General features: G+C 31.4%; 3 protein-coding genes across 4 annotated transcripts; 2 read left to right on the forward strand and 1 right to left on the reverse strand.

Moving 5' to 3' along the window:
• Window positions 1-886: 886 nt before the first annotated feature.
• Window positions 887-4,638, reverse strand: LOC130814923 (FBD-associated F-box protein At5g22730-like). The gene is made up of 3 exons (XM_057681199.1): window positions 3,596-4,638; window positions 2,943-3,092; window positions 887-1,916 (listed from the first exon to the last, which is right to left on the reverse strand). Exons 1-3 carry the CDS (start codon window positions 4,514-4,516, stop codon window positions 1,485-1,487), a joined length of 1,503 nt encoding a protein of 500 aa, XP_057537182.1. The 5' UTR covers window positions 4,517-4,638; the 3' UTR covers window positions 887-1,484.
• A 5,729-nt stretch (window positions 4,639-10,367) lies between these two features.
• On the forward strand, window positions 10,368-16,746 carry LOC130814924 (P-loop NTPase domain-containing protein LPA1 homolog 2-like). 2 transcript variants are annotated; one of them, XM_057681200.1, is made up of 8 exons: window positions 10,368-10,719; window positions 10,884-11,038; window positions 13,471-13,715; window positions 13,946-14,027; window positions 14,266-14,697; window positions 15,041-15,748; window positions 15,899-16,009; window positions 16,093-16,746. In XM_057681200.1, the coding sequence occupies exons 2-8, from the start codon at window positions 10,886-10,888 to the stop codon at window positions 16,402-16,404; spliced, it is 2,043 nt and encodes a 680-aa protein (XP_057537183.1). In that variant the 5' UTR covers window positions 10,368-10,719; window positions 10,884-10,885; the 3' UTR covers window positions 16,405-16,746. The 2 variants fall into 2 exon arrangements, with proteins under 2 accessions (XP_057537183.1, XP_057537184.1); XM_057681201.1 differs by lacking the exon at window positions 10,368-10,719 and having other exon boundaries at window positions 10,790-11,038.
• A 4,118-nt stretch (window positions 16,747-20,864) lies between these two features.
• Window positions 20,865-25,668, forward strand: LOC130814925 (ADP-ribosylation factor GTPase-activating protein AGD5-like). Its single transcript, XM_057681203.1, has 10 exons — window positions 20,865-21,278; window positions 21,909-21,967; window positions 22,304-22,394; window positions 22,706-22,760; window positions 22,888-22,978; window positions 23,096-23,435; window positions 24,091-24,295; window positions 24,410-24,621; window positions 24,917-24,975; window positions 25,233-25,668. The coding sequence occupies exons 1-10, from the start codon at window positions 21,228-21,230 to the stop codon at window positions 25,363-25,365; spliced, it is 1,296 nt and encodes a 431-aa protein (XP_057537186.1). The 5' UTR covers window positions 20,865-21,227; the 3' UTR covers window positions 25,366-25,668.
• The last annotated feature ends 328 nt before the right edge of the window (window positions 25,669-25,996 follow it).

Consider the following 25,996-nt stretch of genomic DNA (forward strand, 5'->3'; position numbering starts at 1 on the left):
AAAGATTTAACACATTACTTGTCATGGGGGATTGTTAATCAACACTTGAACATTGTAATTTTAATTATATTGAAGGTATTAGTTTCAATTCCAATCTCTTGTTCTTGTTTATCATTATTATTTTTGAATGTTTGTTTTTCCATTAAATTTGAATTTGATTTTCTCCATGAATTTAATTGTTGAATCTCTTGTTAGTTTTAATATGCTTAGTGAGTAGTTTTATTTCTAGGGTTTGGTGAAACTATGCAAAAGGTCATGATTCTTGTTTTATTTTAGGATTTAAATTTGGTTTGTTTAGGTGATTCAATTGATGGGTTCTAGATTGATTGCATGTTTGGCCAATTTGCAAGTTTTATTCGCTCAATTCTATAAGCGAGAGTTGCGAGTTTGAGTGAACGATTTCCTTCTTTGAACAATTAAGCTTTAATCGCGATAGCTTGTTTTATTGTTTAATTGTCGAATTTGTTTGCGAGAGCAACATCTTCCTTCGCCTATATTCATTCCTATCCCAATTGTTGTTCATGAATCATGATCTATGCATAGTGGATCCTTTTAGCCCTAGGTTTTTAATTATTGAATTCTATTCATCTCTTATTTTTGCGTTCTACTTAGATAACCAAAAATCCAACATTTGATCGTTAACAATAGTGAACTTAATTTAAATTGTAACTTCATTTGTCCTTCCACAGTGGTTCGACCCTACTTTCCCAACTATACTAGTTAGGTGAATTAGGAATTATTTTTGGTAGTAAAACGACCTATCAGTCTTGGACCGGATAAGTCCATTCTAGTACAGTCCCGGAATTGCTTTGTAAAAACCGGCTCATCTTGTACAACACTCTCATTATGAGATGAACTCATATAATTAGTCTATTTTTCTAATTGACCATTTTAAAATTGTAAGTTATCATTGTAAGTTATCACTAATTTTTGTATGAGATAGTCTGTCCGTGAAACGCGCCTCATATATGGATTAAGTGGCTTAATAATACAAATTATTAGTATATAAACTTCTTGTTTTGAGGTCGTCTTACCAAAAAACAGTCTCTAATAAGAGCATCTCTATCATATTATTTTGATGCAAAAACTCTCACATGAGAAATCTAAATGTCGCAAAATCTGAGGAATGTACAAAGTATTGAGATTATAACACTAATTCTTTATTGAAGTCGTCTAACAGTGAGACAAATTCAATTGGGTTAGTCAAAATTATTAAGAACAATTGTCTACTGTACAAGTATGAATTCAAATTTTATTAATTTTTATTTATGTTTTTATACTAATGGCTGCTTGTATGGGCTCGTCTTATCGTGTGACAATCTCATACAAGACTTGCGACAGATATAAAGCTTACAAAATCCAACATGTACAAAAATGCCTATAACTATATCCCAAATTCAGTTGCTTTGACATATTTCATAATTTTAACTATCAATTTAATCTTTTAGTTTTTTAGTTGAGTTAATTTTAATTTTATTTTCAAATTATTTACAGTATACATCAGAAACATAATGCCATTTATAGAAACTTAACAAATGATCACCCCCTTCATCAAATTCAAAAATAGTAATCTCAACAGTTGGTGATGCCTTAGGACGATATCGAAGCATTCCATGTACATCCATTTGCATCCCCCTATTAGTCTGATTTGGCTTAGATGATGTTGAACCAGAAACTTGTTCTTTTCCAGGCCCAGCTGATTTCTTGGCATTCAGACTTTGTGGGGCAATAAGGATGATTGATTCCAAAACAGGGGATCTTTGCAAGAAATATGCAGCAAGTTCAATATCTGAGATTGTCCCTCGAAAGTTTCGTAGTGTCACAGTTTTAAGATTGTTAAACACATAATTTACAGGCACCACGTTAGGCTTCCGGTATTCCCATACGAAGTTTTCCTCCTCTGAGACGGTTGAGAGCTACACATTTCAAATAGATGAGTATGCGATAACAACACTATTTAATTATGATGCTAAAGTGATTAAGTCACAAGAAGTTGTGAGTATGTTTAATATGTTCGACTGTATAGGGCCCCGAAAATTTAAGAGTCTTAATATTAGATTACTTAGTATATGTTAGGTGTTTAATGATGCAAAATTGTTATGGAAAATATCATGATTATTAAAATTGCACAGGGCCTTCATAAATTTTGACAATTTTTGCTCCGCCCTTATATTAAGTGATTTCCATTTAGACAGAGTTTATATAATATATTCTGGGGCCTTAATCAAAAGCTTAAACTGATGGTTAAGGCCCCTGAATATGTTATATACTCTAACATATCCCTTCACATGAGAGCCTTCGGGCTAAAAGCCTTAAAGTGTGGATGCAACATATGTTCTCCCTACATCTAGCGCTGAATATTCCACTTAAATGAAGGGTGATTGAGATACGTATTTATGGCTTCTTATCACGTTGGATCTGATACCATGCCAAAGAACCAACTCAACTAAAAGTTTAAGTTGATGGTGAAGGTGAAGATGAAGGTGCAGTTAGGACTTTGAGTGAAAATAGGCAGAAAATTTTCAAATCTACCTTAAAAGTATACTTCTAGGACTACAAGGTATTTAAGCAGTTCTATTATGTAGACGGCGAAACTAGTGATTACTATAACATAAATGTAGAGTTAAGATAATTTGTAGGCTAAAGGGCGAGCCATGGTTCTACTAGTTCCAACTTTGGTCGGATATATGCAATGTTATTCTTATTATTGATAATAAAAAGGTTGTTGCTGCGCGATTAACCCTTAAAGCAAACATTATATACAAGTATGCAACTTGAAAAGAATAAAAATTGCACAGGATTAATGAGCTACTCTAATTAATTCATTATCATCTAAAACTGAAAATTTTAAATCTTTGACAACAGGAAAATGAGAGACAAAAATGGGCATATGATGAAGTAGATAATAATAAGAAATTATGCAAAGGAAATTAAGCCCATACTTCTATGTAGATCTTCTGTAAAGAAGGGCAAGCGCAGTGCCTAAAAAAACAGTAGACATCAGAGTTGAACAGTCCAAATAGAGGACTGTTTACCAGCTGCAGTTCTAGCAAATTGTTGAATTTTACTTGCAAATCTTTGATCAAACTTGGCTGCAAATTCACATTTATCAAAAGAATTAGGCAAAATTGCTTAAAGTTAGGTGACCAACAAGATATGAATAGATAGACCAATAACTTAAATTAAACCCTATTTTGTCTAATTTAACCAAAAGCTAAGCTAATATCTGAAAAGAGCCTTTAGGCCGAAAGACGGTCTATAAGTGTGGATGTAGTATTTTCTCTCCTCGTGTATTGTGCTAATTATTCCACTTGAAATAATGAGGTGTGGATGATATTTGAACCTGTGCGATCTTTCATCACATTGGCTTTTGATACCAACTCAACCAAAAGTTTAAGCTATGGTTGAAGTCCTAGGATATGTTATATACTCTATCATGTTAGATATCTAACTTGTCAATTGTTTATACATTGATTACTAAATAAAAGTTTACTCGAGCTCAAAAATAATAGATTCATACATAAATAACGACAAATTGAAGAGATGGTCTCCGATTGACGTTTGATAGCAAAGAGCCAAAGAGTAAGAAGAATACCACAAGGTGTCCAAGGTATAAGGTAAGAGCTGTAACATGTGCAAGATCAGGCAAAACCTTCATGAAAAGATACAAAACACCACCAAATTCATCCCCTCTAGTCCCAATAAACACCTCTTCTAACATCAACATATCTTCCATTTTACAAACATCTAAATGCCCAGCACTAATCAACAACGACCTAATCATCGGGCCAGAAATCTCGATCACTGATGCATTAAAACATTCATAAACCGTCAGCCTCTTAAGACGCGCAGAAGACACAATCCTGATCGAACTTAAGGATGCACATTCTTTAAGAGCCAGAACTTCTAGCAGTGTGCAGCTGCACAGCAGACTGTGCAGCATACAGTCAGTAATATGCACTTCTTTTAGGCAGAGTGTGTGTACGCCTCGAAAACCTGTGTAATTCTGTGGCAGGGCTAAAATACACCGGCTAAGCCTAACATTTACCAGTGTGCTGCAATCGAAAAGAAAATCTGGCAACTCGAAAGCCTCTTTTTTGCCGACAATATGTGCTCGCGACAAGAAATGAATGTGAATATGTCTGCAGAAATCGAGTTCAATCTGTTCAACACCCTTAGATGTTACAAACTTAATCCAATCTATCGCATTGGATTTGTGTTTTTCATTTCGCGGGCTGAATAAAAGCTTGAACTTGAATATTTTCTCAGACTTAATAAGGTTAAGGATTTTGTTAATGTTATCAGCAAACTGATTTGGTGTCTGATTTTTGGCAAATTCTTCACCAAAATCTAAGGTGGTTGCATACTCAAGATGTTGTGCACAAATTTCTGCCCATCTTTTAGAGACAGAAGAGGATGTAATAACATGTTTGGTTGGGATTTTTGAGAGAATGAAATGAAGAACAGCATCTGGCAATTCATTGATTAGATCCTTTGCTTCTTCCTGATCATTCATTATTTGGTGGGTTGTGTTTGTGTTTGACTTTAGATGGATAGGAAAAACTCAAATGTTACTTTATTTGTTGCATTTTTTGGATTTTATAGTAGTGTGATTAATGCAATGTGCGTGAGCTGTTTATTTTAAAATAATATACTTGTTAATTTTTTATCCGTCTCGAATTGACATGAAATTTAATCAACAGTTTGAACAGGGGAACATTTGGGGTCGAACCTAATCGATAACCAATTTTCTTAGTTTTTTATTTTTTTTAGTTTTACACAAGTATATATTAAACAATACCACAGTATTTCTAATTTTTTTTTTTTTTATTTTATATTAATTTGTTGAAGCTTATAGAGCGAGATATTGGTGATTTTTTTATTGAATTCTTTTTTTGGTAATAATAAAGAATTTTTTTGTTTTTTAATAAAAAATAGTCAAAAGAAAACATTGTTTAAAATCCGTATGAATCCAACATAACGTTAATTCAACCTGAAACTCGTTCGTGGAATGGTTTTGAGGGTGTACTTTCAAGTTGTGTTTGAGGAATCTTACAAAGTTGAGTACCCATGAAGTTCTAATTTCATTAGGTAATGTTAAATATAGAATTAGCAAGAAAAGGTCATAGATTAGGTGTGCATAATCTGCCCAAACGTTGATTAAGCAAGGACAGGGACATATTGCTTTAATCATATATTTTTAATCTCAAATAGGCCGGGATGATGAGCTGCCTCAATAAATTAGAAATTTAGTAGGCCATCAGCCAACCAAGAGAAAAACATTATTTATATTAATTTCTCTATTTTGGGACCTTGTGAGGATGTTAATATGTTATGGAATAGAAACTAATTATTCATATATATACTTGAGCATTGTTTTGATATTGTTCACTTAAAAAAACAATTAATGTAGGATAGAATTAAAAATGAAGGTATTATGAGAGAAGATTTTGAATTCATGGAAATTAAAGGCAAAATAAGATAAAACAGTTCTCAATTCTTCATTGGTTTGACTAAAAAATGCACCATTAGAAAAATAGAAGGTAGGAGTATAGAAAAGTTTCAAAGAGAAAATACTGGTCGAAGATGACATATGAATTATTAAAGGAGAGATAATATATGTACGTGTTCATTGAAATCAATTTTCTTATTAGTACAAACGACAAATTGAATAGATTTTAATATTTATCTCTATTGGTTTATTTTGTTTTGTATAACGAATCAGTCCACATGTTGCAATTAGCAAGAGTTACAACTTACAACTAATTCATGATATTTAACACAATTACACAAATATGAATATTATGAAATTTTCTAATATTTTTAGCTGAAAATAAAGTGTTAAATAGTAGTAGTCTTTATTTTTTCAGTGTCAAAATTTCAACACAATTAAATAAGAAAATCCGAGTAATTTATTCTCACTTATCCCCATATATATAACGTAATTAAATTGAACAAAAACTAAATTGTCTTAAATCATTCTAGAACAATGTATAGATATCCATCCATTCCTAAACAGATTGGTGACAAAGAACAAAGAACACTCAATGAAGATAAGTTTTGAACCTATTCCTGAACTAGCAGCCCCATACTTAAGTGTCTCTACTATATTTTGTTCTATTATCTAGCAAACAATATCTTGAACGTATCAATTATGTAAGATAAAATTTTAACAATATACCAATATTTTATTATTTTCAATGGCATAAAGTCACTTCCATTTTAGCTTTTAAGTCCTATGTAGTTTAAATTTAAAAGATTAGGTGTATGTAATTTTATCTTTAAAATAATATATAGAACAACAGTTTGTTTGCGGTTAGCCCTTAAGACAAGAACAAAGGAATAATACCCAAGAAAATTATTAGTGTATATAACATATCTTGAGACCTCATCCTTAAGTTTAAAATTTTAGTTAAGTTGGTCACTTGACATGGTATCAAAAGGCAATGTGATAAGAGGTCACGGATTTGAATTTCAGTCACTTCTCATTTAAAGTAAAATTTTTAATGTCAAATATGAAAAGAATATATATATTGCATCTACACCTACAGCTAAAAAGGCTATCGTGTGAGAGGGCATGATAATATGTTGAAGACCAAAATCTCCTGATGATATACATTAAGAAAGAACTAAAAAAGTAATAAAATTGACATCCTAAAAACAATAATAGTCAATTGAAATCCTCGTTAACCTTAGTGGATGATCACAATTCAGAATATTGACCTTGAATAGAAAATCAATTAACTTATATAAGACAAAAAAAAATATGGCCAATTCCAAGAGGAATCAATGGACTTCTACAAAGCATGAAATAGTCACCTTAAACTTTTTTTTATTGTTGACTGCAATATTCTCCATTAAAACTAGAAACACAAATTCTCATATAATATGGTTTTATAGGTAAGCAGTTTTAAACAATTAAATTAATAAAAATATTTATATTTTTTAGCCTAAAAAAAAGAACGCCATTACCAGGGATCGAACCCAAGGCACTCGCATGACAGGCAAAAACATTTACCACTATACTACAATAATGTTAGATTTCTAGAGTTTAATTTATTCGACCTTAATTTTTTTAACTAAACTAATAATAATGATATAATAACGTATGACAAGATTATAATATTCTAAAGGAAACTAAAATTAAAGGCTTCAGGTCAAATTAATATTAAAATTTAACTTACCATGTTTAAAAAAATACATATAAGCTAAAAATTAAAATAAGCGTACAATAACAAATAAATACGAATAGAAAAAACACATGTTTTATTTGACAAATAATTTTTTAATTAATTACTTTTAGGTTGATCATACAATTAAAATGACCAAGCTCTTTTATTAGTTTTTGACTTACTTATCACTTTTTTCTCTATTAAACATTCGACATCCTACAACTAATTTTATAGAACATCTACATGTAATAGTTGGCATACAACCAGATAATTTTTACTACAAAATTATGTTGCAAGTTGATCAAATGAGTCAATTGATTAGCCAAAAATTAACATTCAATTGATATTTGCCAAACATCCATTAAAAAACTATACAATTTTTCTTTAAGAATAACTAGTTGATCATCTTTTAATTAGAAAAGAAAAAAACTAAAAGCTAAATAATTTGTAAAAATAATAATTTTTCAAAAAATCAAGCACTAACAATTAAAAAATAAGTATTTTTATAAGGACACACATAAATATGTAATGTCGTCTAATATGCAAGAAGGAGAAAGAATTGATTTTCCTATAAAAACTGAGAATCAAACTCATAATAATAATCAATCTTCAACTATTAGATTAATTCTTGATTGGTGTATTTATTTTTTATTAATATTTTCTATTTGTAAGAAAGTTTTAACTTTTAATAACCAATACATAAAGCATGGTACAGTCATACCTCAAAAACACACCAAATAAATCATCCTCCAAATCTATAAACAAGCATCACTAGATATTCTCAGAATTATAAAAAAAATCAAGAAATCTAAACATGCTATCAAATCATCTTACTAAATCTACCATATCAGAAAAATTGTACGTCCTCTAATCAACATTCAATCCCTCAATGTCAGGTGAATCGTATAATTACAATGTTTATAGTATTAGAATCTAGAGTTTAAGATCTTTCTAATATAATATTATATGTCTAATTTTGATAATTAAATGAAAAATGAAGATCATTTAAAGTTTGTTTGTGCTGAAATTTGATACATATTCAATCTTTTAAGTATAACTTTTTATAGAAAAATCATATTGATGCAAGGTTTGCGCCATTACAAACTAGACATCAAGAGCTTTCCAACAACATATTATATTACAACCAAGTAAGAAATGACGATCATTTAAAGTTTGCAGAGATTTTTAACATCTAGTCGTCTGCGACCAGACCACAGTATGGTCGCGTAAAACGCGCGACCTCAATATGGTCACGTAAAACGCACGACTCCACCGCGGTCCGGTCGCACGCGACTAGATGTTAGAAATCCTTGCAAACTTAAACTGTCGTCATTTCTCGCTCGATTGTCAGAATTAAGCATATAATATGTCGTTGGAAAGCTCTTAAAGTCTAATTTCTAATGCCGCAAACCTTGCATTAATATTATGCCCAAAAGATTGAACATATATTAAATTTTAACACAAGTAAATTTTAAACAATCATTATTTCTCGCTAGGTTATCGGAATTGGGCATGTAATATCATTAGAAAGATCTTGAAGTTTAGTATCTAATGTTGCAAATATTGCAGTAATGTGATTTTCCTATCAAAAGTTTTGGCCAAAAGATTGATTATATATCAAATTTCAACATAAAACGTGTGATTAGGTTTATTTTTCAATTTTTAAAAATTTCCTTTTTTTTAAATTAATATTTTTTTATTTTAATTTAATTATTATTAATAAATTTAATTTAGTAATAATAATAGTTGATTTTATAATCAAAAATAGATTTAAGGACATTTTAGTAATTTTGTTAAAAAACGGGTGGCAATATAATGAAAATGGTTGCGAAGTTTAAGGATTGGGTATATCAGCAAATTATTATTATTACCAGTTTGACTCTCAGATGCATCATTTGTTTAAGATAAAAAGCAAGTAGATGATAGAACTAAGTAATTAAAGAATTGTGATTAAGATTAAAAGAATGAGAATTGGACCATTATCAAATTTAAAAAGAAAATGATACAAAATCGATAAAATAGATTATAATAGCAATACTGATTGAGAGGGATAGAGAAAGTTAATACCCAAAATTGTATATTTCCTCTGTCCCAATTTACTTGCAACATTGCAAAAATAGCTCTATTCATTCATCATCCTTATTTTGTGATTATTTTTAATCTATAAGCTAAAACATAGGCAAGTGAGATCTTGTTTGATTTGTCTTAATGTAAAATTATTAATAGAAGTATCAAATTTTTATAATTTTTTATTTTACGTAACTAGAGATATTAAGAATTGATATAATACATTGAACTGCGTGAAAAATAAATATTGCAAGTATTTTGGAGCGCAGGAAGTATAATTTTAATGTGGCTATCAATAGTTTAGCATTTCAACAAATTTATATATAAATATAAATAATAAAAAATCTATAAAAATGTAAAATTATCATAATTAGGTGTAGTACTAAACGAGGAAAATTATAATATGTTTGTATATAAACATATGGTTGATTATTGATTTGAATTTATCAGATATCGTAAGCAAATCAGTTGGAAATTTTTGTTGCATAGCATGATATAAATAAGATTAAAAATAATATGAGTTATACATTTATTAATTTATGGGTATGAGTTGTTGTCGTCCTTCTCTCCCTAGACTCTATCCATAATTCTTCTATGAGTGGGAAACACTGGAAGGATGATGATGATGATAGAAAATAGGTGGTTTAATTAATTTATTACTAAAATTAGAATTTTAAGGATTTTTAAACAAATTATTTTTAAATAATAGTTTAATTAAGAGAATTTAAATTCATCTAGAACATAGAAAAGCATAAGACAAGTAATTATTGTGAGTTATTAATTGTGTACTTTTCAAACATAGTATATAATGTGATGTTAATGAGAAGATCAAGAAATTAAAGTTTAAACCTTAAAAAACTCTTTTTTTTTTTTTATTTGTTTGTTTAAAAAACTTAATTTTTTATTAACAGCAGTTAGCAATTGTTCTTCTTAGAAGTCGTCTTTTTAAAAAACATGTCTCAAAGCCAATACAATAAAATTTAATTCTTATTCTTACTCTATATTTTTTTATGAGCAGATCCTAATAAGACTATAAGAGAATACAAGAGAGTACAAGATTTTGTGTTTTATTAATCTCAAAGAAGAGTTGCAAAAGCATTGAAAGACTAAATCATGTAATCATTAAATTGGGCCCACGTCTCTATAAACTCGTATGAAACCAAAAGACGGGTCATTCTCACTCTCATTGAACAACTCATAAACCCTTTTCTCGTCCTTTTCTTCGTTCTCTTATGTAACCCGAATTACAAGGAGTCAAGGAACAACAAAAAAAGAGGGAGAAACGTTATAGACAATCTGGGCAACAAATAGATTCTAGCCAAATTTCTCTAATTAATTGCCTAAATTTAATCCTTAAAACCATATATTTTTATCGATTTTTCAAAGAAACAATCGGGAATTGCATTGTAACGATTTGATTATAATTTTTAATAATCCAGTTAATTATTGAAGATTATTAGATTTCTGGGTGCGTTAAAAGGTGAGAAATTCTTATCATGCAATATTTTATTATTTGTGAGGACAATTACTATAATATTTTATTAATGTGCATGCAATTTTAATTATTCTGTTTTTATGTTAAAGTATTTTTTTTTTCAAAGTTATTATCAATATTATGATTTTATTTTGCTTGATTGTGGGTAGTCATGGAGGATGCGAATAAAATTCTGTACATGGTGGTGGTTGATAATGAAGAAAATGATAAGAAATTTGTCGGGAAAGAGTCTTTCCGATATACGCGCTCTGTTCTTCAGAATACTCTGCAATTTATGGGGTGTAAATCTCGTTATGCAGTCAAGGTAAACATTTTTTTTATTTGTAAAATCTAGGGTTTTGATCATTTGGGTGTCACTTTGATATCTAATGTTGGGTTTTGTGAAGATGAAGTTCATCATTTTTGTGATGCATGTTCGATTCGTTGTGTACATTCGATCTTTCAAACCCTAAGAAATGTTATGATTGAGCTGATGGTTGACTAGAGCTCTTTTGAGCTAGAAGTGTGGAGGCAACCCCAATCATCATCATAACGCTAAATAATTTCACTTGAATGAGATTCGAGATAATAGAATGTAAATGTTAAATTAGTTTAGGCAAGTTGAGCTAAAAAGCACTTGGATGAATTGCTTTTGTGAAATAATTTGATGGAAAATATGGGCATTTTTGTTCTTGTGTATTAGTTGCATGTTTAGATTGGAACCAAAAATGTAAATATTTTGTTCAGAAGAGTTTATCTTAGTGTTTTCTTAGGTTTGGATGTATAATTGTGGTAGTTGTTTTTGTTTGGTGATTTATTGTTAGTTTAAGTAATGTGGACAATTTGATGGATTATGTATTATAGTTGATGTACTTTTGGAGTAATATTGTTCATCCCTTTGATTTTAAAGGATAACTATAATATGTTAGGAGGCCTTGCATAAGGAATAAAAATACATGATAATTAACAACCCAAATGGATTACTAATCTAGGATACTCGGATTGACAAATAGTTTTTCTTGTATAGTTATTTTATTATGGGAGGTTCCAATCTTCATAAAGTGATTGATTTAGAGAGGACATAAATAGTACAACTACTGCCTACTAGTATTAGAATGTGAATTTGTTAAGGCATGTTAATGTCATGTTCTTAATTATGAGAGGTTGGAACAATGTCACATTCTGAATTAATCAATGAAGATGAATTAACGAAGGGAGAACGCATAATAACTTTCATCAAAGATACAAATTATTAATTGTTTGTGGAAGAAGGTGTAGAAAGATTTGGAGTTGCTTTGGCTACTTGTGCCTTCGAGGAGGGAAAATATGAATCTAGGAGAGATTAACGTTTAATTATTACTCATGGTTTCCTTAATCAGGGGGCTATCAAATACTTCTATAATCAATGAAACTTAACCATGATGAAAAGAGTGAAGCTTTAATTGTGATTTGAAAGTTGTACCGAGAAAAGTTCTCTTGAACATTTTTGACTCAAGTAAATCAAAACAGAACATCTTTGTTTGTTTGGATGATTATAAGTGGGCCTTTCCTTGGAAAAGGCTTTTATTTTGACTTTTGTGGATTATTTTTGTAATTGTGGATATTAAGCTAACAATTGGCAATGATGGATTTTTGGTATTGTGCTTGTGCATATGTACTTTAGTCAAAAAATGCAAAGTTCAAAGCCATGATTCTCGTTTGAGCCATTCTTTAAAAAAGGTTTAAGTTAACATGCTTTAGATTCTGTTCCTTAAAGGCTATATGCAATGTCTTAGATATATTGATTTTTTATCCAATGTACTCTGCAATGACAAATTCTCCACGCCGCAATCTAGTTTAATGGTTTGGGAGAAACAAGCTGGAAAATTTGATTTTAAACTTTTTGATTGAGTGCAAATTCAATTGGTTTGATTCTACCAAAATCAAGAGTCCCTTCAAATAAGACTATCATTCATGGAAGGCAAGCAACTAGGCATTATATATCATGTATTTGAATCATAAAGGAAAAGGCAAGAATATTCCTTCAGAAAGTATGAGGGAGAATTTATTTTTCAATCAAACTTCCGTTTTTTTCTTTTTTGGTGAAAGCATCAATATGGTAGATAAACAGTTTGCTTAGTGGGGTTTGTATTATTGAATCAAATATACACTCATTGTAGGGTATTGATTCCTTTATTAAATTTTCAATAGTTTTGCATATATTTTTCCATTCAGACAATTGCAGGAAACTACAACCTATAAAATGTCACGATGTTTTGGGGAGCTTGATAAGTGAAGGATAAATCTGTGTATGACATTATATTATAGCTTTTAATGTTCATTAAGTTAATTTTTGATGGGTGATTAATTATCGAGATTTAGCTCATAATTGTTAGTTTGTTCTCTTTGCCTGATTTGGCCTTATCTAAACTCGTGAGCTCATATCTAAATTTATCAAGTTATCTGAACTTTTATGAACTCCTCGTTGTTGTGATTTGAACTTGGGAGTATCCTTTTCGGAATTTTTCTAAAACTCTCTGAACTTATAGGAACGTTTGTAACCTATCTAAATTTCAATTAAAACAAGTTTCAAATGAAGAGCGTAGTTTTAAGGTGCTGCTTGTTTGGTTGGATTCTTAAATGAAATCTTATTATGAAATTATGATCATCTCATCTTAAGCTGCTTTTGTCAATATTAAATATCAATATTTTACAACTTTGATTTCTTCTGAAAAAGGTTTTCGTCTGAATTTAAGTTCCTTGTTCCCTTGAGTTCAGATTAGTAAGAGGGTCTTTGGAAGTATGCAAAATCAAAACTCGGAAGATGGCAAGGATAGTGTAGGAAGATTTACAGATAATTGTCTGGTGAAATCAGAAGGTAAAAGTTCGTCTTCTGAGTCTTACAAAAAGCGCACAACTGTGTTCATCAGCAGGGACAAGTTCTTGGACATTGTATGTGATGCTCTGGCTGAATATAAATACGTTGGTCCCAACCAAAGGAAAGATTTGATTTTGGCTTGCAGGTAGATTTATGCTTATTCATTTATGGTAGCTCGTATTATGCAAATTGAAGTGTTATATTTTCCGTCCTTTTTCTTAAATTGATGTATCGACGTGAGGAGTCATACAAAATCTTTGCTCCTACAAAACTATAACATAGCATTATAGACGAGCTTTCTCCTTGCTACTTATTCTAATTAGGTACTATCTACATATTTGTTTTGCGTTCTTATGAATTTCTTTATGATTCCAGGATTCGAGAAAAAAAGGAGTCTCTAACCGTCTTGTTATGTGGCACTAGTGGATGTGGAAAGTCAACATTGTCTTCGATTCTGGTATTGATAAATCCTTCACATCAGTGTCATAGTTAGGTAGCGTCATTATGTTCTTTCTCTTGAGAATTTTTCTAGTCGATTGTTCTTTATCAGGGTAAACTGTAATTCCTTAGAAAATTCAAAAGAAGTCTGTAAATTTTGTTGTAGAATAAGATTGTTATTGTTGATAGGGTTCCGTTATGCATTAAATTGTTGTCCTGTTTCTTTAATACATTCGATTTGCACCATTCTTTTTCAGGCTAGTAAATTGGGTATTACAACTGTCATATCCACAGATTCTATACGGCACATGATGAGGAGTTTTGCGGATGAGGAAAAGAATCCACTTTTGTGGGCTTCAACGTATCATGCGGGGGATTGTTTGGATCCTATTGCTGTTGCAGAAGCGAAAGCTAGAAGGAAGGCTCGGAAAATGGCTGGGATATCATATTCCGTTTTTAAAGAGAAAAGTTGTGATTGCGTTAAAGATGAGAAATGCAATTGTGGCCTGCAACCGGAGACAGTTGCAAACAGTTCAGAACCAATCATAAGTCCAAAACAAATGGCTATTGAGGGATATAAAGCCCAAAGTGAAATGATCATCGAGAGTCTTGAACGTCTGATTACTTCATGGGAAGAAAAGAAGGAATCCGTTATCATTGAAGGGGTACATTTAACTCTTAATTTTGTGGTGAGTTAAACTATGGTTAATTTCCTTGATTCTTTTCACTTTTGGGTATAATGCTTTGTTGTTAATTTTGTTCAACAATTAGATATCTTAACATCTAAAGCTAAATTTTAACCCCTTAAAAGAGCGAGTCAAGGATATTAGTATAAAGTAGGTCGAACACTTATCTGAATAAACTCTACTGCCATTTTTTTGTGTTATATTTTGCACAATTTTATACTAATAAGTTTTTAATCAAATAACGGGCCAAAGCGGCAAGGCCTAGACAGGCTCGGGAGTCGGGCCTAGATTCTTTAGTTAATACAGTGATTGCTGGTAATTAAAAGGTTTTTGTGTATGTTTCCAGATGGGGCTAATGAAGAAGCATCCTTCGATAATTCCATTTATGATATATATAACAAATGAAGATAAACACGTGGAAAGATTTGCAGTTCGTGCAAAGTACATGACCCTAGATCCTTCAAAGAACAAATATGTGAAATACTTCCGAAACATTAGGAGAATACAAGATTACCTATGCAATCGAGCAGACAAGCATCTTGTGCCGAAAATTAACAATACAAATGTTGACAAAAGTGTTGCAGCTATCCATGCCACAGTGTTCAGCTGCCTAAGAAGGCGCGAAGCAGGGGAGCCCCTTTACGATTTGAATACCAACACTGCGGGTCCCATTTACGAGGAATACAGGAGCCATTGTGCAGCACATTCGTGGAGCTCAAAGGGAATATTTCAGTTGATCCAAAGGAAGGGATCATCACGGCATCTGATGGCAGTTGTCAATGATGACGGCTCCATTGCAAAAGCATGGCCAGTCGACGCCACTGACAATAGTGGAACACCAATGTATGAATCATTGCATATTGGCAAGGCAGAACCTGTGAATGTTCACTTCGGTCATTTTGGAATAAGTGCTTGGCCGAGCAATAGCGAGGCAACTAGTCATGCTAGCAGCTTTGATGAATCTAGAACGGATTGGACTTGCACCGAGAGTAGCAGTAGATGTTACTCTTCCTGCTGCAGCTCTCCGCGCTTATCTGATGGACCTGCTAAATGGGTAATTCTCTATCAAAAAACCCGATTGTCCAACGTTAATCAATTTTTTACAATGCATTTAATGATCTGTAAAAAACAAGGAATTTGGACGAAAAATATGATACATACTCTTTATTCATATTTAAAGGCTAATAACTAATTATTTTTTCAGGTTAAGGGGGGAATATCAGTTTCTGGCAGTGATGAAGAAGTTGATGATCTTCCCGAGTTAGACAGCGATGAAGAACTTAGTGATTGTGACAAACATACACATGAAGACGAGGTAATGATTGTTTTTGTTTCGCTAAGAAATTCTTTCTACAAAAAAAAGTGACTCCGAACTCTAATAATGCTAACTCTGACCAGATTGAAGGATCTGTGGATGAGGAATCAGCAAAGTCAGATGAGTACGATGAACAAGAGAATGATTACAGCGACGTGGAGTACCCGGAGAATTTAACATTCTTTTTGCATAATACCAACAATAGTAGCAACAAAGGCGACAAAATTTCTCCGACAGTTCACAGGTATTTAAGAGCTCAGAGCGAGCCTTTAACCGAACAGAACTTAAACTCTTTCTTACTTGAGGAGAGGACTGAGAAGAAGGTCATGCGGTATTCATATTCAAGCAATAATATAAGGGTGAAAAAACCCTCGAGTTTTTCAGATGCCATATAGCAAACCATGCTACAAAAGCTGCTCATCATATCTCCGGAGCCTCTCTAAGGTCGAATAACAGCTTTGTTTACATCTTTGTTCTCACTTTCTCTTCTCGGGAAAACAAGGGTCAAATTGCTTTCGATTCTCGATTTTGATCTTCATCGAGTGTATACTGTAACAATGATTAACTAACTTTAGCTCATGAGTTGAGAAACTTAGTTTTATGGTTGTATAGTTTGAAAGTTTTGTTTTAACTTGTAGGTAAACCGTTTTTTGTTTAAACCATGTATCTTTTATTCATGTGAAACGGTAAATAATGTTTGTTATCAACGAAAACAATCTCTTTGTTATCACCAACAACATCATGCTTACTTAAGTTCTGTTGGGAGTCATTTATTGACATTGGGGTAAAGAAATGTTTTAAAATTCATCATCAAAACGGGACCCAAAATTGATAAACCGAAAGTGACTCAACTCGAAATCTAACCATTCAAAACGACCCGACTCCAAATTGATCTACTAAAAATTGATTAACTCGAAATTCAACCATTCAAAACGACCTGATTGATGCTAATGTCATCAAGTCTTTCATTTGTTCCAGGCTTCCAGCATATAAAAATACAAGTTGATGTATTATTTATGGCCATTTTAAATTTAAGTTGATTGCAAAATATGATGGTAGTTGATACAAAAATGATTCCTGGCCTAATAGTAGTATGACCTAACAAAACAGCTAATAAAATGAAGGAATCACCCTAGCAATAAGCTCAAAATGGGTCCAGTTCCAGTTATGAGAGGTGACTAGATTTATTGCACTGCTTGCATGTTAAGGATAGCTATGTATGTAGTGGAGGAGGCTGCTGCTAGCCCGCCCCCGGACCACTATTAGGGATAAGGTTGTGTATTATTTGCACTTTTCATTATATATACATATATATATATAATATACAAAAAGATTAAATATTATTTGTAATTAATGGGCAATGAAAAATTACCTCATTATTACAAAGTAGAGACGTTCATTCGGGCCATTGGATCGATTTTGAATCAGGTACTTTGGGTACTGTTAAGTCTTGTGTCCACATTGATTTTAGGGAAATTCCACATGGTAGCATCCAGTTTTTACGAAATGCCAATAGTAACACTTTTTAAAGAAAATTCCACATGGTAGCATCCAGTTTATGCACAAACTAATTGTCGTAGCATTTTTCGTTAAGTTCTTGTTAAATTCCGTTTAATTCATCATTTTGAAAGTTTTTTCCACATGGTAGCATCTAATTTTTGTTTAATTCACAATTTTAACGTTTAATTCACCAATTTAATGTTTGATTCACCGTTTAATTCATTAACGCCCATAAATGTTGTAATAATTTTGTTTTCATTCAAATTGTTGGCATTATAAAGTTCAAAAGGTAAGTAGCTAAGCATTAATACTAATACATATTTACTTCAAGCAAAATTAGAGATAATTCTAATAATAATAAAATGATGCACAAGTGGATACAACAAAAGATTGAGATTTTGTTAGAGGTTATGAACACTGGTTTCCCATCGTCTCCATCAACACCAAATCCTACTTGCCATCTTCCTGTTTGTTAACGGCATTAATCATTAGCTTTTTGTAATATTGGTTTATACATTTTTTTTATAAATTGTAAAGAAAAAGATAAATAAATAGGTTACTTCTTTGTAGCAAATCTTTTTTAGCAGGAAAATACTTCCTTTTATTATTAGAATTATCTCTAATTCTGCTTGAAGTAAATATGTATTAGTATTAGTGTTTGGCTACTTACCTATTGAACTTTATAATGCCAACAATTTGAATGAAAACAAAATTGTTACAACATTTATGAGCGTTAATGAATTAAATGGTAAATATAATACATTAAATTGGTGAATTAAAAGTTAAAATTGTGAATTAAACAAAAATTGAATGCTACCATGTGGAAAAAACATACAAAATGATGAATTAAACGGAATTTAACAAGAACTTAACGGAAAATGCTACGGCAATTAGTTTATGCATAAACTGGATGCTATCATATGGAATTTCTCTTGATTTAATATAATTTTAAATCCATTATGAAGTCGGATCATTATCGAATTCGATTACAGCTTACAATATTAAATCGTTGTGTCTGTTTTAATCACATTTATCACAATGATATAATTATATACTTCATAAAGATAGTTGCATATTATTTTTATGGTCCATTGAAAACTTGTTAAATGTCACCTAATTGCATGAGATTGCACTTTGACGCTACATATTTTTGACCGTTTAAAAAAATAAAATCAAGGTCAGACTATGACATTTATTTAAGCCTCTCGTTGTTGCTTTGAAAACGTTATTTTGAGTGAAAGTTACATAATTAAATTATTGATGAGAATGTATACGTGTTTACTATATTGAATTGAATTTTGTGGAATGACTTCAATAAATTTCATCGTATGTACTATTTTTTTTTAAATTAGCTCTAAGTTGTTTATTGTTGATTTTTTAGTTGATTTGTTTGACTAGTTGGATATATTATTATTTTTAAACAACTAGTTAAATCAATTATTTAGAAAAATATTTAATAAAATAAAATATTAATCATTAGTAGTTTATTTAAGAAAAAAATTTATAAGCCAAAAATCAATTAAAGAAAAAACCAACTAAATTACCTTTTATATTTTGGTTTAAAAGTCAGGTTAAAAAGCAAAACTAATTGAAAAGTCATGAACCAAACAATTTTTTTTTTATCTTTTTGACAAAAAAAAAAAAAAAAAACAAAAGTCCAAAGCCAACCTACAAACCATCCATTTTCTTTTGTCTCGATGAGATAATCCATTTTATATTGTTTTTTTCTTAAATAATGTAATAATATTTAATTTTCTCATAGTAGTGCCTAAGTTGGCTTAACAACAACAATAATTCTAAAACCTTAATACCAAAAGAATATGATCTGCTACATGAAACAACGGATAAATTTTAGTAGTCTCACATGAATTTTTTTCCTCCGTTCATTTCCATTTCTATCATCTTAATGTTTACGTTTATATCTTTCATAGTATTTTCACTACTAACCTTCGGTGAATCATTTGTCATCATCACACTCCTTTTTATCTCCTGAGCTTTTCAACTTTATGTCTTTATTACCAGTTCATTATATATACTATGTCTAGCACATGTTCAAATCCAAACCATCTATCCTTCATTTTATTCTTAGTATTTGCAACTCCATCCTAAGCTCTTTCATATATTTTTGTTTCAAATCCTATCCCTTAAGGTATAGCCACTTATCAATCAAAACTTTTGCGTTTGCACTACTCTCATCTTCCTACGTACTATGATCATTTCTAAAAGCTCAAAATTTTAATCTAAACGGGCTTATGTTTTATACTTTTATCGAATCTTATAAACTTATAAACAATGTTAGTAGTTTTATGTTGATCTTTTATAATTTTCAACATAAAAATCGCCAAAAATATTATTAAAAAGTCATGTATGATTATGACATAAAAATTTTAGATAAATTCAACTTTGTTTAAAAGAAATATAATTCTAGCAATTGGTTAAAAAGATGTTTAATTAATATTGCAAAATTAGAAGTGTAGAACAATTGACTCAATTGATGAATGATGCAATCTATGGTGAATTGGTGAATTGACAATAACATTTGATAACTACACGTGAAGAATGGTACTAACAATATTAACATTGTGAAGTCAACCGGTCCAAATCTTTGAACTTTCTCTATTCACAACATTATAATACAATTATACAATTCCATTTTTTGGTACTTGCTTGATTTGGTGTTCTCTAATGGAATTAGCCACCAAAGCAAAAGTTCGTGTGTTTCAAAATAGACCGGATGATTTGATATTTACTGGATCTTGTAATTAAATCTGATTTTGATTGATGTAAGATAAAAGACTCGATTTTAAACTGACCAGAAACATTTGATACAAAATCAACACGATGACCCGAATAAACACCCCTAGCAAGAGTTATACTTAAGCTATTCTATTATAGTCGTACTTACTACATACTTCCTCCGTTCCATATTAGTTGTAACATTAGACAAAATGATACTATTCATTCATCACTCTTAATTTGTGAGTATTTTTTAATCTATAAGTTAAAACATAGTCAAGTGAGATCTTATTTGATTCGTTTCATTGCAAATATTATTAATATTAAATTTTTATAATTTATTATCATATATAATTAGAAATATCAAAAATTAAATTAATACATTAGATTACATGAAAAAATAAATATTACAAGTAAATTACAACAGAAAAAGTAATGAATTAAAGGAAGTATGAATTTGATTCAGGATCCTAAATAATCAATGAAATAAAAAAGATGGAGGGATATAGTTTTAATAATGTTATGGTTTGGTTATAACTGAATCTATCAATGCTCCCTACTTGCATATTGTACTTCCTTTATTTTATAATACTTATTATTAATAGTGATTACTTAGTTCTTGCTTAAAATTTTTTGTGGTCGGTTATATTGTTTGATTAGTTGTAAAGCTGAAAAGACACTTCAAATCTGGTTTTATCTTTTCAAAAATAAATCTTGCTATAAAACAAAAATGAAACAGTTAGCTAAAAAGCTGAACGATTAAGTAACACCAAATCCAAACTTTTGTTCTTCCTTCTTTCCTTCTTCCCTCCTTTAATCATTCTTCTTCTTCTTTTCATACTCTCTTTAATCATTATTTGATTCTTCTAACTAAAAACAAAAGTAAAGAAAAGAAAAGATTCATCTTGATCTTCCTAAAATCTATTCTTTTATTTGTTTTCTTGGATTTTTTTGTTGGGTTTTAAGTTTAGAGCAATAAGAAATGAACCCAAAAACTGTTTTTTCTAAGGAATATAGTTCTAAGCATATCAAGGTTTGTTATTCTCTTACTTTGTTTTTTCTAGGTTTTGGTTCATGCTTATGGGTTGGTGGCGAATCCAAGATACTAGTAGAGGAATAATTGCATTTATACAATTAATAATAAAAGGACTTTTAATCAAATGACTCGAGTTATGAAATAGACTTGATTTATTGTTTATTGTTAACTAGTATATTCAATTTTTGAAGAATTGTATTTGTTTTGTAATTTCCCATGAATTTTTGAATGTTGTTGTACTTCTGTTTGGAAGGAAACAAATTTGAAAAAGGTGAGAGATTTAGAGAAGTGGGTAATTTGTTTGGAAAGAGTGTGATTTGAAATTCATGATACTTATATTATTAGTTTCTAAAAATTAGCTTTAATTGGATGAAACGGACTAGTTCTTGGTTATTTGTATGTATTTTATTTTAAAAATTGTTTCTTGATTGCCCATGAGTAACAGAATTCCCAAAAATTGTTGAAAGTTTCAACCTTTTTTGTTTCCTTATTTGGTTTTCCAATTGGGGATTGAATTGCATCAGCTTTTTTTAGTAACCCTAGAAGGAAAATTCTAGTTATACATGTGTTAGTTTACATTATGTTGTTTGGAATATCTTTGTTAGTGAAATTGTCATGTATCTGCAGATACTAGAGGGGCTTTTAAAGTTGCCAGAGAATAGGGAGTGTGCTGATTGTAGAAGCAGGTATGCACACATACTTTGTGTCTTCGTTTGGTTTTAATAGTTGCTACATTTCTTATTTTCTTGCTATCAGATACACTATTTTGACCCTTAATATATTTAGATGTGCATATTTATAAATCCATATTATGAAACTCTTGTTGTTGTACATAAAGAACAAGATGCATTACTATATTGTTTGATTAATAGTGTTAATTATACAAGTGTAGCAATTATTAAAAACCGCATTAGTACATCTTACGTTGTAAGTTTGAGGATATTCTATAATTCTAGGATTCAAGTTTCCTCCTAGAATTCCTTGATCATGGAAGTTACTTGATTATTATGTGTTCATTGTAGAGCTCCAAGATGGGCCAGCATAAATCTTGGGATATTTATATGCCTGCAATGTTCAGGAATTCACCGGGGTCTTGGCGTACATATATCCAAGGTAATTGTTTTTCTTCACATTCCTCTTCAGTTGTTTGTCATATGAAGATAGATGCAAGTTTTAGGATTGATACTCAACAATTGAGTATCAGTTAAATATTACCATTCACAGAAAAATCATTTGCTATTCCTCTATGAAGGAATTAGTAGTTTTAACCGACCCCAATCTTTTGGTATTAAGGTTGACATTGTTGTTGATTCTTATGTCTCATTTTCTAAACAACTGAATTCGATGATTTTATATGTTTCATCTTCACATATATTTTTCTTCTGCGGACATTCTAAAGCTATGGATCATTGATCTTGCTGCAGGTGCGGTCTGCAACTCTGGACACATGGCTCCCAGAAATGGTTGTCTTTATGCAGTGTAAGTGCAGTTTTTTCCGCTAATGTGCAACTTAAGATTTCTATTTAATGTATGCCTTCCTATCTTCGCAACTTGAAATGCTGAGGCACTGAGTATTGGTGGTTGTTTAACGTTGTTGTCTTTGCAGCCATGGGAAATGAGAAGGCCAACGCTCACTGGGAAGTGGAGCTGCCTCGAAATTATGATAGAGGTCAAATTGAAAACTTCATACGTGCAAAGTACGGTCTCATAGGAAAATGGGTATTGTGTAGTGTTGTTTTTGATAAACGTCCAAAGTTTTCTTGCTCGGGTTTCTAAGGTCCATAAACCTTTTCTGATTCAAATTCACCTGTTAGGTATGTCGAAAAAAGATGGATAACTAGGGAATGCAAAGTGAAGTCACCCACATTATCTAAACAACACATATCTTCTCGTTCCTCAAGGCGTTATGGCTGCATTGCCGAATGGACTAACAATCAACACTTACTCAAGGAGAGAATAGTCTGTTCTGTGGATGAAAGAAACGAGGCTAGCTCAAGTCCTGGCATCGCAGAAGTGCAAGAAAATTGTAAAGGCAATAAAAATCAACATTTCGGTCAGCATCAGGAGAAGAAAGAAAACTGTCAACAAACTATTGATCGGAATTCCTCAGCTTACAGGAGTGTTAACGGTGATCGTTCCAAAGAATCACAGCAAGTACTATTTCTGTTTTCTCTGTGTCTAAATTATCTGTTCATGCGTATGCTGTTTTCTTACCGGATTTCTGAATGTGAGTTTACTTTGTGATAAGTCTGTTCCTTCATTTTCCTCCGTATGTTGATATTAAAACACTGCGAGTAAAATTTGTAGTTAACAGGATAATGTCCATGTTGAAATCTGTCTATACTTCCATAGTGCATAAATCCGGTGATGGTCATGATCGTGGTAACAGACACGGTTAATGCAGTAATGGAACTGATGTGGTTATTTTAATGCTGATATCGGCCGAAAGTATGAGATATCCCTCGAAACAGCCCAAAGTACGGTTCTTATACATCTTTACAATGCGAGAAAAAATGGGTTTGGTACTTTGTTTTTTTTAAAAACAATCTTTACAATTGATGTGATGCGGCCTGGTTTTTGCACTATGTAAAGTTCTAATGTTTTATGTTCTCGAGATTCCTGTAGTTGAAAGATTGAAACCTTGGACTCTCAGTCTCACCACAGCTGCCTTTTGTTTTCACCTGTGTTTTACCGTCAAAGTTTCTGTTCTAAATCAGTGTTGTTGCGTTGTGTTCCATCATATAACACTTCATCGCCAATTTTGATAATTTTAATCAAAAGCTTCGCTGATTTTTCGCGTGTTGAACAGATTGTCTATAAATTAGGTCCTAATGGCAGCTTGCGGAAGCCAGAACAAGAGCCCTTGAAAAAAGAATCTTCAACTGCAATTTCCCTGCCTGCTCTCCCTAGTCACAAAGCTGACTATGCTGATGAACTTTTTAAGACGCTATGTATGACTGATTCTGTAGACAATGGCTCAAGTCCTGATATGAGCACTTGGGTTCGTTTTGATTGTACTGTTCTTACCTTGACTCTCCGTTGTTGATACATTTTTCCTTCATCTTTTTGTTTTCTTTATACCGTTCATTCTCTTCAATTTGCCAGTTTCAATTGGACTTTTTTTGCAGCTGACGAATCATCCATACCCGAAACAAAGCAGATCGTTCTTAAACAAGTTGTTGACAAAACGTTAATGCAAGAGGCAACCCCAAAATTGTCAGGAAGCAAAATCAACCCTATACCAAAAATAGATGTCGGAAAACCTATGGTATCGTTTACAAGATATGTTGCTGCGCAGCATCCAGATGTTGCAAACAATGCTCAAAGCCTTTCAGAGAAGGTAGCTTACTAATCTATCACTTTCTTTTCCTTATTGATTAAAGAGTACGTTTTATATATTTATGCTATAGTTATTGATAGAACTCGAGCCTCATTTTATTCAAGTTGATATTATAAGCTCTCTCAAGAAATCAAACAATTGAAATCCTTGTTGAGAAATGGTTTAAACAGCTTGAAATGCTATACCGGTAACGATACCGGTAAATCCGAATAATCACAATTTACTTCTATGTTTGAAATGCTATACCAAGAATCTTATAATGAATCAAATTTACTCCTTTTTTTACTTGTCACAGGTGCAAAATATTCAAACAGTTAAGTTTGCTGTGAACTCTGCTCCATACCCAGTGTCTAGGTAAGACTGTCCGCAGAATTTTGAATTTTTGGTTAAATCTAAATCATATACGACAATAGTGCTAAAGCCTTAATCTTATTTGTGGGGTCATCCTTATGAACCGTTAATCCATCTCACAAGTCATGTGGACAATGGACATCTACAAAGATATTTGAAGCCGAATCCCCTGTTAGGAATTAGTATTAACACTTTGGCTGATTTTTGTCTAAATGTTTGTGCTTTTCCCTTACTAATTATTCCAACCGTTGTATCTGCAGTTTATATACACCCACGATCCCATTTAAAGGTGTGTCGACTGCCCCGATTAAGAGGCCGCATACAGCATTACCCGTATCAGGATATGAATATGACTTCTCGTTCTTAACTCAAGGGATGTTCGCCAAACGATAGTAAGACAGGCGTCTATTGCAGTTGCAGTAACCTCAACAACGTTTACTATGTGGTCTTGATGCGATGATACGAGCACATTTTTGTACTATAGTTTGAGTATGTTATAGTCCTATTGCTTGTAAAATGCAACTTATACTTAAGTTCTAGCAAATATTTTTTGTGTATATATTCATTCAGGGAGTTCACTTTGAGCTATGAATTTCAAGCTCTTGGTTGTTGAGCTCTGATCATGTTTTTTTGGATTGACATCTTAAATGTTACTTTTCAAATAAATAGAATGGGCAATCTATCATTAAATAATTATATTCTAATTTTCTTAGAAGTCGTCATCATCATTATACCCAGTGTATCCCGTTCATAGGAAAACTATGATCAGTGTATGGGGAGGGAAGGAAGATGGCAACTCATGCCTATAAAGAAGAGTGCAGTCAAAGAGTCCCTCGAATCAAGAAAGATCTTCAAATGGCGTGAGAATGAGCAACTACTCGCAAAGCCTACAACTTATACACCACTATGATCAAAATTAATAATTAAAGGATAAAATTAAAAAATAGAAATAGGGACAAAAATAAAATAAAAAATAGAAAGGTATAAAAATAAAAACGAGAAAAAGAGTGATATGTAAAAGGTT

This window comes from Amaranthus tricolor, chromosome 6 (assembly GCF_026212465.1).
Source record: "Amaranthus tricolor cultivar Red isolate AtriRed21 chromosome 6, ASM2621246v1, whole genome shotgun sequence".
Lineage (NCBI taxonomy): Eukaryota > Viridiplantae > Streptophyta > Magnoliopsida > Caryophyllales > Amaranthaceae > Amaranthus > Amaranthus tricolor.

Excerpts from the sequence above, each read along its gene's own strand:
- LOC130814924 (XM_057681200.1), top strand. The coding sequence starts at position 10,886 with ATGGAGGATGCGAATAAAATTCTGTACATGGTGGTGGTTGATAATGAA. Across the intron at positions 11,039-13,470 it reads AATCTCGTTATGCAGTCAAG|ATTAGTAAGAGGGTCTTTGG; the intron begins GTAAACATTTTT and ends CCTTGAGTTCAG. Across the intron at positions 13,716-13,945 it reads GATTTGATTTTGGCTTGCAG|GATTCGAGAAAAAAAGGAGT; the intron begins GTAGATTTATGC and ends TTATGATTCCAG.
- LOC130814925 (XM_057681203.1), top strand. The coding sequence starts at position 21,228 with ATGAACCCAAAAACTGTTTTTTCTAAGGAATATAGTTCTAAGCATATC. Across the intron at positions 21,279-21,908 it reads ATAGTTCTAAGCATATCAAG|ATACTAGAGGGGCTTTTAAA; the intron begins GTTTGTTATTCT and ends ATGTATCTGCAG. Across the intron at positions 21,968-22,303 it reads TGTGCTGATTGTAGAAGCAG|AGCTCCAAGATGGGCCAGCA; the intron begins GTATGCACACAT and ends TGTTCATTGTAG.
- LOC130814923 (XM_057681199.1), bottom strand. The coding sequence starts at position 4,516 with ATGAATGATCAGGAAGAAGCAAAGGATCTAATCAATGAATTGCCAGAT. Across the intron at positions 3,093-3,595 it reads TATACCTTGGACACCTTGTG|CCAAGTTTGATCAAAGATTT; the intron begins GTATTCTTCTTA and ends GTGAATTTGCAG. Across the intron at positions 1,917-2,942 it reads TACAGAAGATCTACATAGAA|CTCTCAACCGTCTCAGAGGA; the intron begins GTATGGGCTTAA and ends TGAAATGTGTAG.